This window comes from Petaurus breviceps, unplaced genomic scaffold (assembly GCF_028583685.1).
Source record: "Petaurus breviceps papuanus isolate PSGF00001 unplaced genomic scaffold, PetGlider_PUasm1.0 37, whole genome shotgun sequence".
NCBI lineage: Eukaryota > Metazoa > Chordata > Mammalia > Diprotodontia > Petauridae > Petaurus > Petaurus breviceps.
In genome coordinates, this window is record NW_027186296.1 from 11,725,647 (window position 1) to 11,740,143 (window position 14,497).

A 14,497-nucleotide genomic window follows, 5' to 3' on the forward strand; every position below is an offset into this window, starting at 1 on the left:
TTTGCCCGAGACCTGCGCACACCGAGAGCGCCTCCCTTCTCCCAATGCCCCAATTGCGCATGTGCTGAGCCTCGCCCTAGTTTCCCCACCCCTCCCTGCCCCGCCCTTCTGCCCCTCAGCCCCAGCTCCGGACACCTGGTCTTCCGCACTTGCTGCCTCCCCCCACTTTCCGCACACTCAGTGCTTCGCAGTTCCTGCAGCCCCAGTCCCTCACTCCTCAAAGATGCTCTTGGTCAACCGCTGCTCAGCCCAGACTGCCCGCGCGCGTGCGCGCACGCACAACGGCCACCCACCTCACCCTAGCCTTAGTCTCGGCTGCACTCAGCTTCTGTTCGGGCTTCCTGGTCCCAGCTGGTGAGGGGCGGCTCCCTACCTGCGCCTGCCCCTTTCCCGCCCCACCTCATTCTCCTCCCGGCCCGTCCTGGTCTTCAGCTTTCCGAGGCTAGGGGGCACTGAGCACTAGGCCTGGAGTCGGGATGCCCGAGTTCAGAAGCGGCCTCAAAAACACAAAACAAAAACCGCGACTAAAAAACACTAGCTGTGTGACCCTAGGCAAGTCACTTAACCACTGCCTGCTTCAATTTCTTCATCTGCAAAATGGAGATGATAGTGCCCATCTCGGAAGGTGGTTGTGAGGAGCAAATGAGATAGTATTGGTAAAGTGCTTTGCAAATCTTGAGTTACGGAAATTACAAATTTATATAAACAAAAAGCACAAATATTGTCAGTAGGACCCAGCCCCCTTCAGCTCTTTTGCACCCCACCCCCAAGTCTTACGTTCCATGCACATGGCTCTGAAGTGAGCCGATGGGGTTGAGAGGGAAAACTCAATGATTGTGATGGAGCAAAGGCATACTGTAGGCCTGGGGGTCACCAACCACCCTCCCCTGACTTGTGGTTACAATCGCCCTCCCCCAATTTTCCCTCCATAAGATCTTACTCTTAGGGCACTAAAATTGACCAAGGGAAGGGAAAGGCGATTTTAGGGTCAAAAGTTCTGAATCCCTCACACCTCAAAGGAGATGACTGCCCCCCCTTTTTTTAAACTTTTTTATTAATATATTTTTTGTTAAATTTATTTTTTTCCTGCAAGACTTGGTGTGAGCCGAGATGTTTGACTTCGATCCCAAATCCACGAAGTAGAAATTTGAAGTAAAGTCTTAGAGGAGAAGGAAGTGGGCCAGGTAGAAAATGGCCTGGCCAGAAAAAAAGAAGAGGGGGTGGGGGGCATTCCCAGGCATGGACATTCTTTGGGGAAGGGGGATAATGGGCAGCTTGCCTCTCTGCCTCATGCAGGGGAAGGGAGAGGCCTTCAGCAATGATGAACAGATCCTGGGGACCTCACATCAGTGTCCTTCCTAAGGTTCCCTGTCATCTAGGGGAATGGCCAATAACAGGGATTGCTCAGCTTCGACCCAGGTGTTCCCTACCCCTCTTTCTCAGGGACTTTTGACTTCTACCTTTCACCCTGCTCTATGTGCATGAGGGTTCCTCTTCCCTTTCAAGGGATTTTGACCCTAAAGAGACAGATCCCCATTTTGATCCTCAGAGAGGAAACCTGATGTAATAGGGACCCTGGGCAAGTCACTGAAGCACTCAGTGCTCTAGGCAACTCTCCCAAGACCATAAGTTGCAGAGAAGGTGCCAACCTGCATTGGTAAGAGGGAATTTCCTCACCTGGGAGTTCCCTAAAACCAATGAAATCACAGGTCTAGTTCCTATCCCTGTCTTTTGATGCCTAACCCTGTCCTCAGACCTTAATTGGGATTCCTGGGAGTGGCTCAATTTTGCTGCCTTTTGAATCCCCCCATCTATCCATTTCCATCTCCCAAAGTCCCTTCCCATCCCATTCCATTTCTTCCCCCACCCCCAATGGTAATGGAGCACTGGCAGAGGTTCCCCTAACCCCATACAGTAGGTAGGAATGCCTCCCTCGGCCCCTCTAGAACATTATCAAGGCCACAAACAAGTCCAGACCATGTGGAGATGGTGGTGGTGGTGAAATTATGGGGGGTAGAGAAAAGGGGTATGTGAAGGTTTGGGAGGAGGGGGATGGATTTTCAAGTGTTTTAATTCTGCTAATTGTCCACCACCCCTGGGGCTAGGAGTGGGGGAAGAACAAGAGGCACCCTGCTCTCCCCTTCAGATCTCTGCCCAAGGGGAGTACAAAGTTAGGCAGGAACCAAGTTCATTGCCTAGAAATTTGATAACTTGCCACAGGGTAAGAGATGCCCTCACTACACTTCATCTCTCTTCTTTAGGCCTGCTGGTCCCCAAAGAAACATAATTTCCTTGGAGGATGGGGTATGTAAGTATTGGCCACGCCCTTTGAGGACTGAAGAAATACTAACAATCTCCAAGCAGGAAGTCTGGGATAGAGAGGCAGAAACATAGGGGGTGACTTCATAGCAGCATTGCTGGTGGCCCACTCCTGCAGTCAGTCACCCCTTTTCCAGGTCCCTTCTCCACCGTGCTGGTGGGAGGCAGCAACATTATGTCCTCCCTTGCCCTCAGCGTCCACCCCATCTCTTCCCTATAGAAGTTTTGATCCCTAGGAAAGCTAGGAGGGTGTGGTGGTGATGGTCTGACTTAAATTTGTATGTCCTCAGAGAGTAACTCTGAGAGAGAAGAGCCCTTCATTTGTAAACAATCTAGAGAAAGAGAAAAAAAGAGACATAAAGGCAGAATAAGGGAGAAGAGGGAGAAAGCAAGAGAAAGAAAAGGGAGCAGAAAGTAATAAATGGGAACAGAAAAGGAAAGGAGAAAAGAGAAAGGAAACTAGGAGATGGTTGAGAGAGAAAAAGGCAGGTCCAAAGGGAGGAGGGAACCAGAGCCATAGTCTAGGGAGAGACCTCAGGTGAGGAGCTGGGAAAACAGGAATGCCAGGCTCAGGTCCAGCAGGGCCACAGCTCCCACGACCAAGGGGTTAGCAGCTCCCTGGAAAAGGAAAAGGAAAAGACTGTCACATTCCTCAGAGGTCATGGTGAAGACCTTTTCCAGCACCTATTGATCCCATTGGGGATGAGTCATTTAGCAAGATGGGGCTTAGTCTGAGGAGGGCAAAGCTAAAGCTGCCAAAGCTCCCTTGGTTCCAAGAAAGACAAGAGCTATGGGAAGCCTTAACTCTGGGCTCTGCTCAATATCCTTCCTCTCTTTGCCAAGTCACAGACCACTTCTCCAGCACCCCTGGGCATATACAGTCCAATGGTCCCCTATTCCCTCATTTCTCACCTGGCTACACTACTTTGAGGCATTTTTTACTTCTCTACCAGGTCCCAGGAAGCTCATTGTTGGGATAACCTCATTATCCTGTAGGATCTTGGTCCTCCACCTTATCACTACCATCTACCTCTCTGATTGGAGGATGAAGCCATGAACTCCAAACTTCCATTTAAAGAGCTGTCCTTTCTTATCTGGTTGTACTACTCTGGGCCTCCTCTAACTGACCATTCATTCCACCATGCCTCAGAGTTGGGTACCTGCTCCCCCCCCACACCTTTAGTTTCCTTTTGTGTTTTGTCTTCACCCATTAGACTACAAACTCTTTGAGGGCAAGGACTGTCTTTCTTTGTTTCTTTTTTTTTTTGTATTTGTATCCCCACTGTTTGGCACACATATAGGTGCTTAATAAATATTTACTGATTATTGACTGTCCCCAAATCCTTACTATGTCAAAGCAGGGTCTGGTCATAATGGCAGCTAGTACATGTGATGACTACTATTGAAGTCAAGTACAAAAAGGGAAGGGGGGGGAAAAATGACCAGGGTCCATTCATTTAGGAGTCCTGGGAAGAACCCTTCTCTTCCTTCTCTCTTGCTTCTTTCTGGGGAGGAGGAACATGGCAGGGAGGCAAGTTTCTCTATTATTTCTGGGTCAACAAATTGGAAGGGGTATCAGGAGGGATGGGAAGATACAGAAGGAAGGATGAGGAGTTTGAAAAATTCTGCTGAGAACTTCATTGTGTCACCTTGGGCAAGTTACTTGACCCTCCTCCCTACTTTCAAAGAATAGAGACTAAACTCTGGAAAGGACCTTAGAGATCCTTTCTAGTTCAAATCCTTCTGCAGAAAACATTTTACAAATGAAGATATTGAAAAATTGGGAGATTAAAATGGTAGGAAATTGAGAAGCTAAAGTTGACTTTAGGCCACCAAGGTCAAAGAAGAGGGACAAGGATATGAGACTCAAAGGGAAGAGTTGGCACAAAGTAGAGGCTGAAGGTCTGGGGCAAAGAGAATAACTTACCCGTTGGGCAGGTTCTTCGGTGGCACCAGGCTCCTCTAGTGTCTCTGTCAGATTCTCTGTCTCCAGAGCCCTTCCACTTGTGCCCCTCAGCATGGGAGTGACTGTGGGCTCAAGCCCTAGGTCTACGGGAGGCTCTGAGTGGGGCAAGGATTCCTCATCCTCTCCCTCTTCTTCTCGAAGGCTTCCTGAGCTGTCACTGGAGCCCCCAAGGAGGGGGGAACCATCACCAACCCCTGGCCCCTGCACCCCAGCCTCATCCTCAGCCTCATAGCCAGCTAGCTCCTCTCCAGGTCCACCTGGGCCTCCCCACTCCTCTGGCCAAGATTTGGGGCCAGAGAGGTGGCCTCCATCATTCCTAGAGGGTAAAGGACTGCGGTGGGTAGGGTGTCTCCAGGGCTGGCAAGGGGAAGCAGGACTGCTAGGAGGCTCTGGAGTGCCCTCAGAAGGGGTCAGTCCATTCTCATAAACCCCAGGGCTGTCGCAGTCAGGCAGCTCTGTATCAGTGCCTTCAGAGTCCTGCCTAGGTCTTCGACCTGGAGTGAAGGTGGATGAGGATGAAGTCACAAATCTATGCTTGAGGCTAGGGGAAGTTACAGCCTTTGATTACTGGGCACAACCCCATAATCTTTCAAAGGAGACATTTGTAAAGCACTTAGTACTATGCCTGACACCTGGTAGGCACTATAGAAATGCTTATTCCCTTCCTGTTTCTTGAATTCTCCAAACTTCCCTGACATCACCCCCTAGATTCCTTGGTACTTCACCTACATTTTACCTCATTCTCTAATGCCTCTGATTTCACCATATCTCTCAAACCTATTGATTCTGTTTGCCTCATGATCCTCCCTCCCCCTCCTCCCTCTCCTGACCCTGATTCTCACTCCATTGACTGACCTCATTTAGGACTCTCTAAATAGTCACCCCTAACTTCCAAAGATTCTTATTCCCCTTCTCCTTTTTCCTCTCTCCTCTCTCTAGCAGTGTCCCTCCATTGAAACCTTGTCCCTGGGTTGTCAAGGCCATGCTAGTGCTTCAGGGCACCCCTACTATGACCATCCCAGAACCCTTCACATCTTACCTGGTGCATCCAACATGGGTTGCAGGTCCTGGGCCATCAGTTTAGCCATTCGAGCAGCTTCCACAGCTTTCTCTGCTGTGTTGCTTGCTGCCACTGCCTTCAAGAGAGCATCTGCTGCCCTGCCAGGACCAGGGACAGGGTCTTAGTGGGCCCACCTACTACTGCACAGCTCCCAACTGACCCCTATCCTACCTCACGATTCATTTTCATACCATGAGTACTTGGTGGTGACACTCAGTTTAACGCACGTCCATCCATAGGAATTTTCCTATTCCTAGTCTGCTCTTTAACTGATCAATCACACCTCCTCAGCCTCTTGTGATTCCTTCTTATACATCTCTGACCACTCCATCCTAGAGAAGATTCCCTGCCTTCCACTTGCAAACTTACTTTGCTCTTCTTATACCTGACCTCTGATATAGTTTTTAACACACTTTCTTGTTATTATCACACTTCTCTCTCAATTCCTTTCTCTAGTAACACTTTATCATCTCCTGCCTCTTGGACCAATCTTTGTTGCTCAAAGGACTCCTCCCTATCTATCAGTCCATCCCCTTATATCCTCTCCCCCCATTATGAAATCCCTCCATATATTATCACATCCTTCTCTAAATTCCCTGCTCTGTGCTAGGGAACCATTTCTTCTGCTATCATCACCCGACCTCCCACCCCTCCCCAAGCTATTATCACCCTTTCTCAAATGGTGCCATCACACCCCTTCTCTATTATCACACCCCCTCTGTGCTTTCCACAACGACCTCTCCCTCTTCAATCATCATGCCTTTCCCTATGCATCATTATGGACCCATCCTCCCCTCAGTGCCACACAATTTTCCTCCACAGAACATCACAAAGACTTTTGGAAGCAAGTTTGTTCTTTCTCTGCAGTTTTTAACACTGCCCACGCCACCCCCACCCCCATTGTCCATACTGCACAAATTCACCATTCCTTCTTTCCTTATCTTCACTATTACATGATTGTTACAAGTTTCTCTCTTTTAGCATAATCTCTCCCTCATATCACATCCCTCCCCAATTACAAAAAGCATGCTTTTCCAGCTCTCTGCTATGACCATGTACTTTTTAGCAGGCTAAGATCTACCTTTCCTCATCACTCTGTCACACTGTCTCTTTTTATTACATCTCCTCTTTGTCTTTTGCCCTCTATGAGCTCTGCTATCCCTTCTCTTCCTAGGTATGCACCATCATATAGCAACCCTCTCCCATTTATTTTATTGCAACCCCTTTCTGTTATCATATGTCTTCCCTCTATATTCCCCACCCCTCCTCACTTTCATGTGCACCCCTCCCCCATGCTCTGTCATCACAGCATGGCCATTGGTTGCTCTGATTGTTGTCTTGTCTTTGTTGGGCTTAAGAGATTTGGGGTGGTTAGGTGAGTGTGTAGTGTGTTAGATGGGAAAGGCTGGGAGTCAGGCTCTTAGCCTGTGTATTCAGGCCCAGGATTCTGGGCTACCTGAGGGAAGCTCTACTGCTAAGGTTCCCTTGTTTCCATGGAATCCAACAGCCAATCAAGGCTTCCAGTCCTGTTGCTGGGGAGACCAGCCAGCCTCCTCCCACTGCCTTGCTAGCCATATACACAGAACAGTTGTTCCTGTACCATTCAATCCCCCTATCCAGCCTGGGGCCTTCTCTGCAATTGGGAAGGAGCCAGTGCTGAAGATTTTGGCTCTGTGTTAGTAGAGAGACCCTGGTATAAACACAGGTGCACAATGGCAGGTTACGGACATGTACCCTCACATACAGATGTGTACACACATGCGTGCACATAGTTTTACATCCATACTAATATTATTATACACTTATGCAATACACACACACTCTATTCAGTATGCCCTTTTCAAAAGAAAATCTAGTATGCATAAGTTAGAACATTTGAATCAGAAAAATTAAGTAATGAGAATTCTCAAAAATTCTCAAAATCCAGAATCGATTTTTCACTTCCTAATAAGATTCTCCACAGGTTCTTTTAAGCAGCAAGAACTCTTGGAAGGCTGAAAATATGATTTGATTTATAAGAAGTCATTTTGCACACAGGAACCCCATCTAAAACGCAGGTACAGGAGATAATGCTAGGCCACACCTTCACGGATGAGTATGCCAGCTTTGGTCTTAAGGCCCAGGTCTGAAATGATGTCAGACTTGTCAAGCTGGAATGTGATTAGAAATGGAAATTACTAACCAAACTCTGGGCCTATCCTTCTCTAGGCCCATGTTGCTTCTAGTCTCAGAAGCCTTGTTGGGGGAAGAGAAAAAAGAACTAGGGAAATGTCAGCAATCTATGACATTTTTGAATCTGCTACCATGCTGATCTATACTTGTGTGTGTTATGTACATACATAACACATGTATAGGTATGTATATGTACACACATACACATACAGATATTTACAGGCACACATAATTACAAGTATACCCAAATAACCATAGAGATGCACCCTCCCACACAAACATGTACCCATACACACTGACACACCCACCACCCACCCCCATCCCCAACTGGAAGGCTTAAACTCAAACAAAAATCACAGGATTATAGGATCACAGGCTTTGAAACTAGAGGAGGCCTTAGAGATAATCTGATTTAAACTCCTCATTTTATAGATGAGGAAATTATGGTTCAGAGACCTGAGTCCCTCAAGTTTGTATAGTTGGAATTTAAATCTGGGTTCTCTGATATGTATAAATACAGGCACACACACACAAATAAATTGCATATTGATACCCTATTCAGCTTATATAATTTTTCCTACCACTCCTTTTGCCCCCCTCCTAACCTCACCTCTTCCTTTCTCTACCTGCTCCTCCATACCCCCTACCCCCACCCTAAGTGCCTCTGTCTTGGTTTTAGGCTTTATACCTTCCCAGGGTCTTCATGATCTTAACTCATGTCTGTTTCTTGAACCCACCCCCTCCTCTCTGGTTGCTTCCCGTTTCTTTGCTACCTACCTGGTAGCAGCGATCTCCTGGCGCTGGCGGGCTACACCCACTGCCCGATGGGCACCTTCTACTGCTCGGTCCACCTTTTCCTTGACCTTACCCCTCCTCAGGGCCAGGGGTAGGAGGCTACGGACACGTCCACCTCGAACCAACCGGTTGCGTTTATATTTTCCCTCCTCTCGAGAGCCATCAGGGCGGGTGGTGCGGCCATAGCCATGCCTCCGGTTGCCAAGCCACTCGCCCTCATAGCGCAGCCCATTGGAACGCTGGCTCACTCCATAGCCGCTGCGCCGGTCAGCCCTCCACTCTCCTGCATACACTTCAGTGGCAGACCCTTCAATGAGTGCCGGAGGGATAGGGGCCGGAGGTTCACTGGCTTCTGAGCCTGGAGGCCCTGTGCTGCCCACCTCGCTGCTCACCTCGCTCCTCAAAGATCCCCGCTTGCTGCCCAATGAGCTCCGGCGCCCACCTGCCCGAAGCCCACTTAGCAAGAGGGAGCGACGGAAAAAGCCCCCGGCTACTGGAGTTCGTTTTCGGGAGGAGGCCCCATCGGGGTCACCTGGGCCTGCCAGCACAAATCCCCCCCTGGAGCCAGAGGCTGGGCTACCCCCCTCATCACCAGGAAGGGGAAGGGGTATGGGTGGTGTTGGGGGGTCACTGTGGCCTGAGTCCAGTGAGGTGCGGCGGGGTGACCGCAGCAGTGCTGCTTGTTGGAAGGGTACGCTCTGGCGGACCCCATAGCCATGGCGCTTGCCAGCTTGCCATTGGCCCTGATACGTGCCTGAGGAGAGAACAAAGTGAAGATGAGAGGAGGAACAGACTTCTTTGTCCCCCATGCCCAATCCCCAGCCCTTCCCCCGGCACCCGAGTCACTGGCGCAGAAACAGTAAATGTACGGTTACGCAGGGACGCTTAGGGCAAAGACCAAGCTTATGAGGGGCAGGTAAGACTAGATAGGAAAATAAATAGACGCAGTGGATAGATGGGGGTGTAGGGGGGCGTCCTCTATGGAGACAGAGGGATAGCAAGAGATGGACGGAGACAGACAGTCGGTATGGTCAGCTAGAAGATATATGAGGGCAGGTATAGATAGACCACGGTGGGACGATGAGCTTGGCGAAACGGGTGAAGTGTATGGAGATGGAGATGGAGATGGGCAAGGTGTGTAGAAGAGGCAGAGAGTTGAGTGGCCCCCCGTTCACGCCCTGGCACCTCCATCAGAGTAGGTCTCCGTGCCGTAGCCATCCTGGAAACCGTCCTTCCAGAGCCCGGCATAGCGCAGTCCCGAGGCACTTTCCCATACACCACTGGGCCCCTTCAGCCCCCCCATCCACTCGCCACGATAGGTCCAACGGCTCTTCTGCTCCACGCCCAGCCCGTCACGCTTTCCCTGCTGCCAGTGGCCTTGGTAGCTGTGCCCACCAGGCCCAGTAAAGACACCCAGGGACTCGAAGCCATGAGCCCAGCATCCGCTGTACTCTCCCTGGGCCCCGGGCCCTGTGCACACGCCATAGCCATGTGCTCGTCCAGCCTCCCAGCCTCCCACATAGCAGCCGCCATCATCAAAGTCGAACTTGCCCCCGGGGGACATGCATGTAGTTGGCGTGGCCTCAGCCTCCCCACAGCTCAGCACATCCTGGAGGGCCAGGGAACTGGTTGAGGGTGTGGGGCCTGGATGCCTGGATGCCTGGTGGGAGAGGGACTGGGGGAGTCAGACTGGGGCCAGCTGGGAGTGCCCCAGGATGGGCAGACAGGGGTGGACCCTCATCCTGAGTAGCTGGTAGAGAAAGAAAACAGAAAGGGAAAAAGAGACTGAGTGAACATTCCTCCATCCTTCCCCCCTTCCTGTTCTGGGTAGCATTGGTGCCCTCCTCTTCCATGCATTTTCTCCGAACAGTTCCACAATGTTTTAGGAAAAACCAAAGGATATCCCAATCCACATACCATCTTTCTCCCTGAGAATTTTCCCTTCTAGGCTAGGGTCCCCAATCTCCATTTGCCCCTTTACCCCTGCCATCCTTCCCCAAACCCTAGAATTTCCCACCCTAGTTTGCATCTTTAGCAAGAAATTCTTCATTTCCAGGCTTAAAGGGGTGGGTGAGGACAGCAGCTTGGAGAAGAGGTTGGGGAGCTCCCAGAACCAATGCTCCACCCCCTCCCCAATTACTGCTAGCACCCCATAGCTCTTTGGCTTCACTCTGAAGCCAACCCAGGGGGGTGGTGCAGGTGGGGGAAGGTTGCTGTCAACTGGCCAAGATGGGCAGGGGGTTTGGTAGGGCGGGCCAACTCAGGGCTAGGGGAGGCACTGCGGGGGAAAGGCAGGGGGGTGGAGACAGGCGGACAGGCAAGGAGAGGGGCCAGTTCTACTCACCATGTGGACTGGGGCTCAGACTGCCCCCCAGGCGCAGCGTCCATGGCAGGAGATTCCCCCCCACCACCCCACCCCGACCAGCCCCCCTCCCCCTCTTTTCCGGAGAGGCTCCCCTAGTCCAGGCAATAATCCTAGCCCAGAGCAGCAGGACTGGCTCCCCTCTCTCCCCAGCCACAGAGGAGCAGGCTGGTGGGGGGGCGGGGTGGTGGCAGGGGGTGGGGGGGGGGAAAGATGGGAATTGTGTAGGGGAAAAAAAATTGCCTCTGATGGAGACAGGGAATCAGAGCTGGGCGGGAAGAGGGAGGGGGCAGTCGTAAGGGGGGGGTATTATTTTTAGTTGTTTTTTTTTTTTCCCTTCTTATGGTTGGGGGAAGAAAAAAAAATCAAAATTCCGATCCCATCCCAGCACAAATCAATGTTTGCTCCATCACAGCATCACAGGGAAGGCAGGGCCAGGGCCAGGCAGATTTAAAGGGGCAGGAAAAGGAGAGGAGAGGGCTGGGGATAGTATGAGATGCAGGGGAGAAGGAGAGACTGTGGTGGGAGGGAGAGAAGGAGGAGGCAGAGATAGAAAGAGACAGACTCCCACCAATGCCACCAATGAGTGGGAGGAGGCAGTGGAAGGAAGGGAAGGAGAGACACAGAGATACCCAGGGCTGGAGAGCAACCCAGAGAAAGGGGTGTGGGATGAGGCAGAGAGGAGGGGAGAGGGGGAGGAAACTGAGAAGAAGATGGGGAAGCAAGAGGGAGACAGAAACCGGTGGGGGGGTGGGAGGAACATGCAAGGGTGTGTGTGTGGGGAGAAATACAAAGAGAGATGTAAGACATGGGAGCTAAGAGAGAGAGAGAGAGAGAGAGAGAGAGAGAGAGAGAGAGAGAGAGAAAGGGAGAGAGAGAGGGAGAGAGAGAGAGAGAGAGAGAGAGAGAGAGAGAGAGACAGAGACAAGTATTGAGCTGGTGAAGGATAGAGGGAGAAAGAAAGGAACAAATGCAGAGACTGAAGGCGTGACATGAAGATGGGAAGAGAAACAATGAGGGCAGGAGCAGAAAAGCAGAGACCAGATTTTAGGGAAACAGGACTGAATTGGGAGTGGTTGGTTACAGGGATTTTTTTTTCTTTTTACTTTCAGCTCTCCAGAATGCAGGCTAGGAGGGGTGGGAGGAGAAAAATTTCAGCCTGTTTGAGCCCCCTGCAAAGCCCATGGAGCAAGCTTCTGAATATGGATGCTTGGGTCTCCTCAGTTCATTTTAATGCTCCTCCTAAAGAGGAAAGAAAGGTGAGCTATTAGGCCTAGGTAGGAGAATGAAGGCAGAGGCCCTGACTACCTTCAACTACCCTCCTCCTACCCTTTTCTGGGAAAAGGAAGTTAAGACCTGGGGTTCCATGGCTGCATAGAATCTTACCTTCTCTAGGATTTGTTGCTACATGCTTTGGGGGGTGGGGTGGGGTGGATCCAGAAGAACTGTCAGAGGGAAAGGGCTCTTGGGTTGTCATGGAGACATTATCTGGAGCCACTTTTTTCCCCTCTTGACTTCTCTTTCTCCAGCCCCCTCCCCAGCAAAACCAAACCAAACCAAAAACCCCTAGACAAGTGCATACTTTATGTACACAATAACAGAAAGATAGGGGCATATCAGAACCCCACATGCAGACAAAGTCACATAATACCACCCCATTCTTCTCCTCTTCTCACCCATTTGCTAAAAAACACCCCTACAGAGGTTCAGGCACACACATATAGGAATATATCTATGTGTGAAGGGTATATGCCCTCACTTAGGTGTGGTCACAGACAGACAGACAGACCTACTGATAGACCTACTCTGGCAGGCACACAGCAGATGTCACCAACCCACACAGAAACACAATGATGCATTGCTATCTACTTATATTCAGTTCTTCTGTCTAAACCTTCTCCACATAAGGTGAGGAGGGCAATATGTTCAACATGCAAGCAGCATGTAAAAATACAAATGTACTTGTGAATTTATGGCTTCAGAACCATAGAATTTTAGAGCTGGAAGAAACCCAACCCATAGATATAAAACATGGAGCTCACATGCAGCAATGCTTCTGCGGGCTTCCAGAATCAGATTAAAATATAATTGGGAAACATTTAACAAAAAAAAAATAAAATAGAATATAGGTAAGATAACATTTAAAAAGTTTAAAGCAGCATGCTCTGCGCAGTTCTTTTGTATGGATTAGTAGCCTAAATGCAATTTAAATTTGATACTATTACAGGTAATACCCTCTTACTTTATAGAAATGGAAACTGAAATTCAGGGGGTGGGGAGGAGTGTCACTCAATCAGTTAATGCAGAAATTAGTCTAGAGTTCAACATTCCTGACTTCTAGTTCAATGTTTTTTCCATGTTCTTACTCATATTCTTTTTTAAATTAAATTTTATTTTAAAAGATCAGCCTTCTTTCCATCCTACTTCCTTCCCCACATCCCCACTGAGAAAGCAAGAAAAACAAAATCCTTGTTATAAGTACATATTGTCATTTCTTATTGACTATGTTTTAAAAAAAATCTCCATTGGGGTGGCTAGGTGGTGCAGTGAATAGAGCACTGACCCTGGAGTCAGGAGGACCTGAATTCAAATATGATCTCAGACACTTAATACAAAAACTAGTCGTGTGACCTTGGGCAAGTCATTTAACCCCAATTGCACTCCAAAAAGCAAAAAAACAAAAAACAACTCCATCTATGCTCTGAAACCATCACCTCTGTCAGGAGATGGACAATGTTTTTGGTCATGAGTCATCAGGAGTTGTGGTTGGTTATTGTGTTGATCAGAGTTTCCAAATTTTCTTTTATATATTTGTGTTAATAAGCCAAGATCCCCCTATCACCCCACCCCCAATCAACTTCTTCCCCTTCCCCAATTGAGAACACAAGAAAACATATATGTATAGTCAAAACAAATTTCCATACTGGCCATGTCTTAAAAATATTTGTCTCCTTTTGCGATCTGAGTCCTTCGCCTCTCTATCAGGAGGTGGGTAGCATGTTTTATCATTAGTCCTTTGGAATCCTTGTGGATAAGAACACTGATATGAGTAGAATGCAATAGTATTCATCATATTTATAACAAAACTTATTCAAACATTCCCCTACTTATGGGTACTCTCTCCAATGCCCATTCTTTGCTGCCTCCAAAAGAGCTATACATATTTTTGTACATCCTTAGAATTTGTTTTGCTTAAGACTGATCTTTCTCTTCATCTACTATCCCTCTAATTCTCCTTCCTTCTTCCTCCTCTTCCCTTCTTTATCACTGTTCAGTGAAATGTATTCCTATACCCAGCTCTATGTGTGTATGTGTATGTATTCTTCATTCTTTCCATCAGTTTAGGTAAAAGTCAAGTTCAAGTGTTAGCCACTCTCCCTCCCCCTCTCTTCTTTAGATGTCTCTATATGAGGTAATTTTCCCTCACCTTCCTTTTCCTTCTCCCCTACCCAATGCTCATGTCCCCCTTCCTCTTTCCCTCCCACCTCCACCCCCATTCCTCTTTATCTCTCTTTCCATTTTTTTTTCTTTTCTTAACATCATCAAGATATAACAGAACCACTCCCTGGCCTTGTCTAATTGGACTGCTTCTATGAACCCTGAAGACTATTAGTGAATATGAATGTATTATAATCCCTATACCCGTGTTTCCCCGATAATAAGACCTATCCCGAAAATAAGCCCTCCCCTTACTGTGTAAGATTCATCTAAAATAAGCCCTCCCCCGAAAATAAGCCCTATTGAGATTGCTACTGTAGTAAAGGTGATCCCCTGCGCTACACGCTACATTACAGTACCCTCTGTATGCAACGTCCCCCCCCCC

General features: G+C 48.9%; 2 protein-coding genes across 6 annotated transcripts in view; both read right to left on the reverse strand.

The window, feature by feature from the left end:
• The window catches only part of AP1G2 (adaptor related protein complex 1 subunit gamma 2), an 8,612-nt gene extending 8,185 nt beyond the window's left edge, over window positions 1-427 (reverse strand). Inside the window, exon 1 of one of the 5 annotated variants that reach the window (XM_069097876.1) lies at window positions 294-427. The gene's annotated coding sequence lies outside the window, so the exon portion shown is untranslated. Of the gene's footprint in view, window positions 1-135 lie in introns of all 5 variants that reach the window. The other 4 variants (XM_069097877.1, XM_069097879.1, XM_069097875.1 and 1 more) reach the window with 4 other exon arrangements.
• A 686-nt stretch (window positions 428-1,113) lies between these two features.
• Window positions 1,114-11,446, reverse strand: JPH4 (junctophilin 4). Its single transcript, XM_069097884.1, has 6 exons — window positions 10,657-11,446; window positions 9,498-10,062; window positions 8,295-9,066; window positions 5,325-5,443; window positions 4,247-4,779; window positions 1,114-2,937 (listed from the first exon to the last, which is right to left on the reverse strand). The coding sequence occupies exons 2-6, from the start codon at window positions 9,874-9,876 to the stop codon at window positions 2,854-2,856; spliced, it is 1,887 nt and encodes a 628-aa protein (XP_068953985.1). The 5' UTR covers window positions 9,877-10,062; window positions 10,657-11,446; the 3' UTR covers window positions 1,114-2,853.
• Between the last annotated feature and the right edge of the window lie 3,051 nt (window positions 11,447-14,497).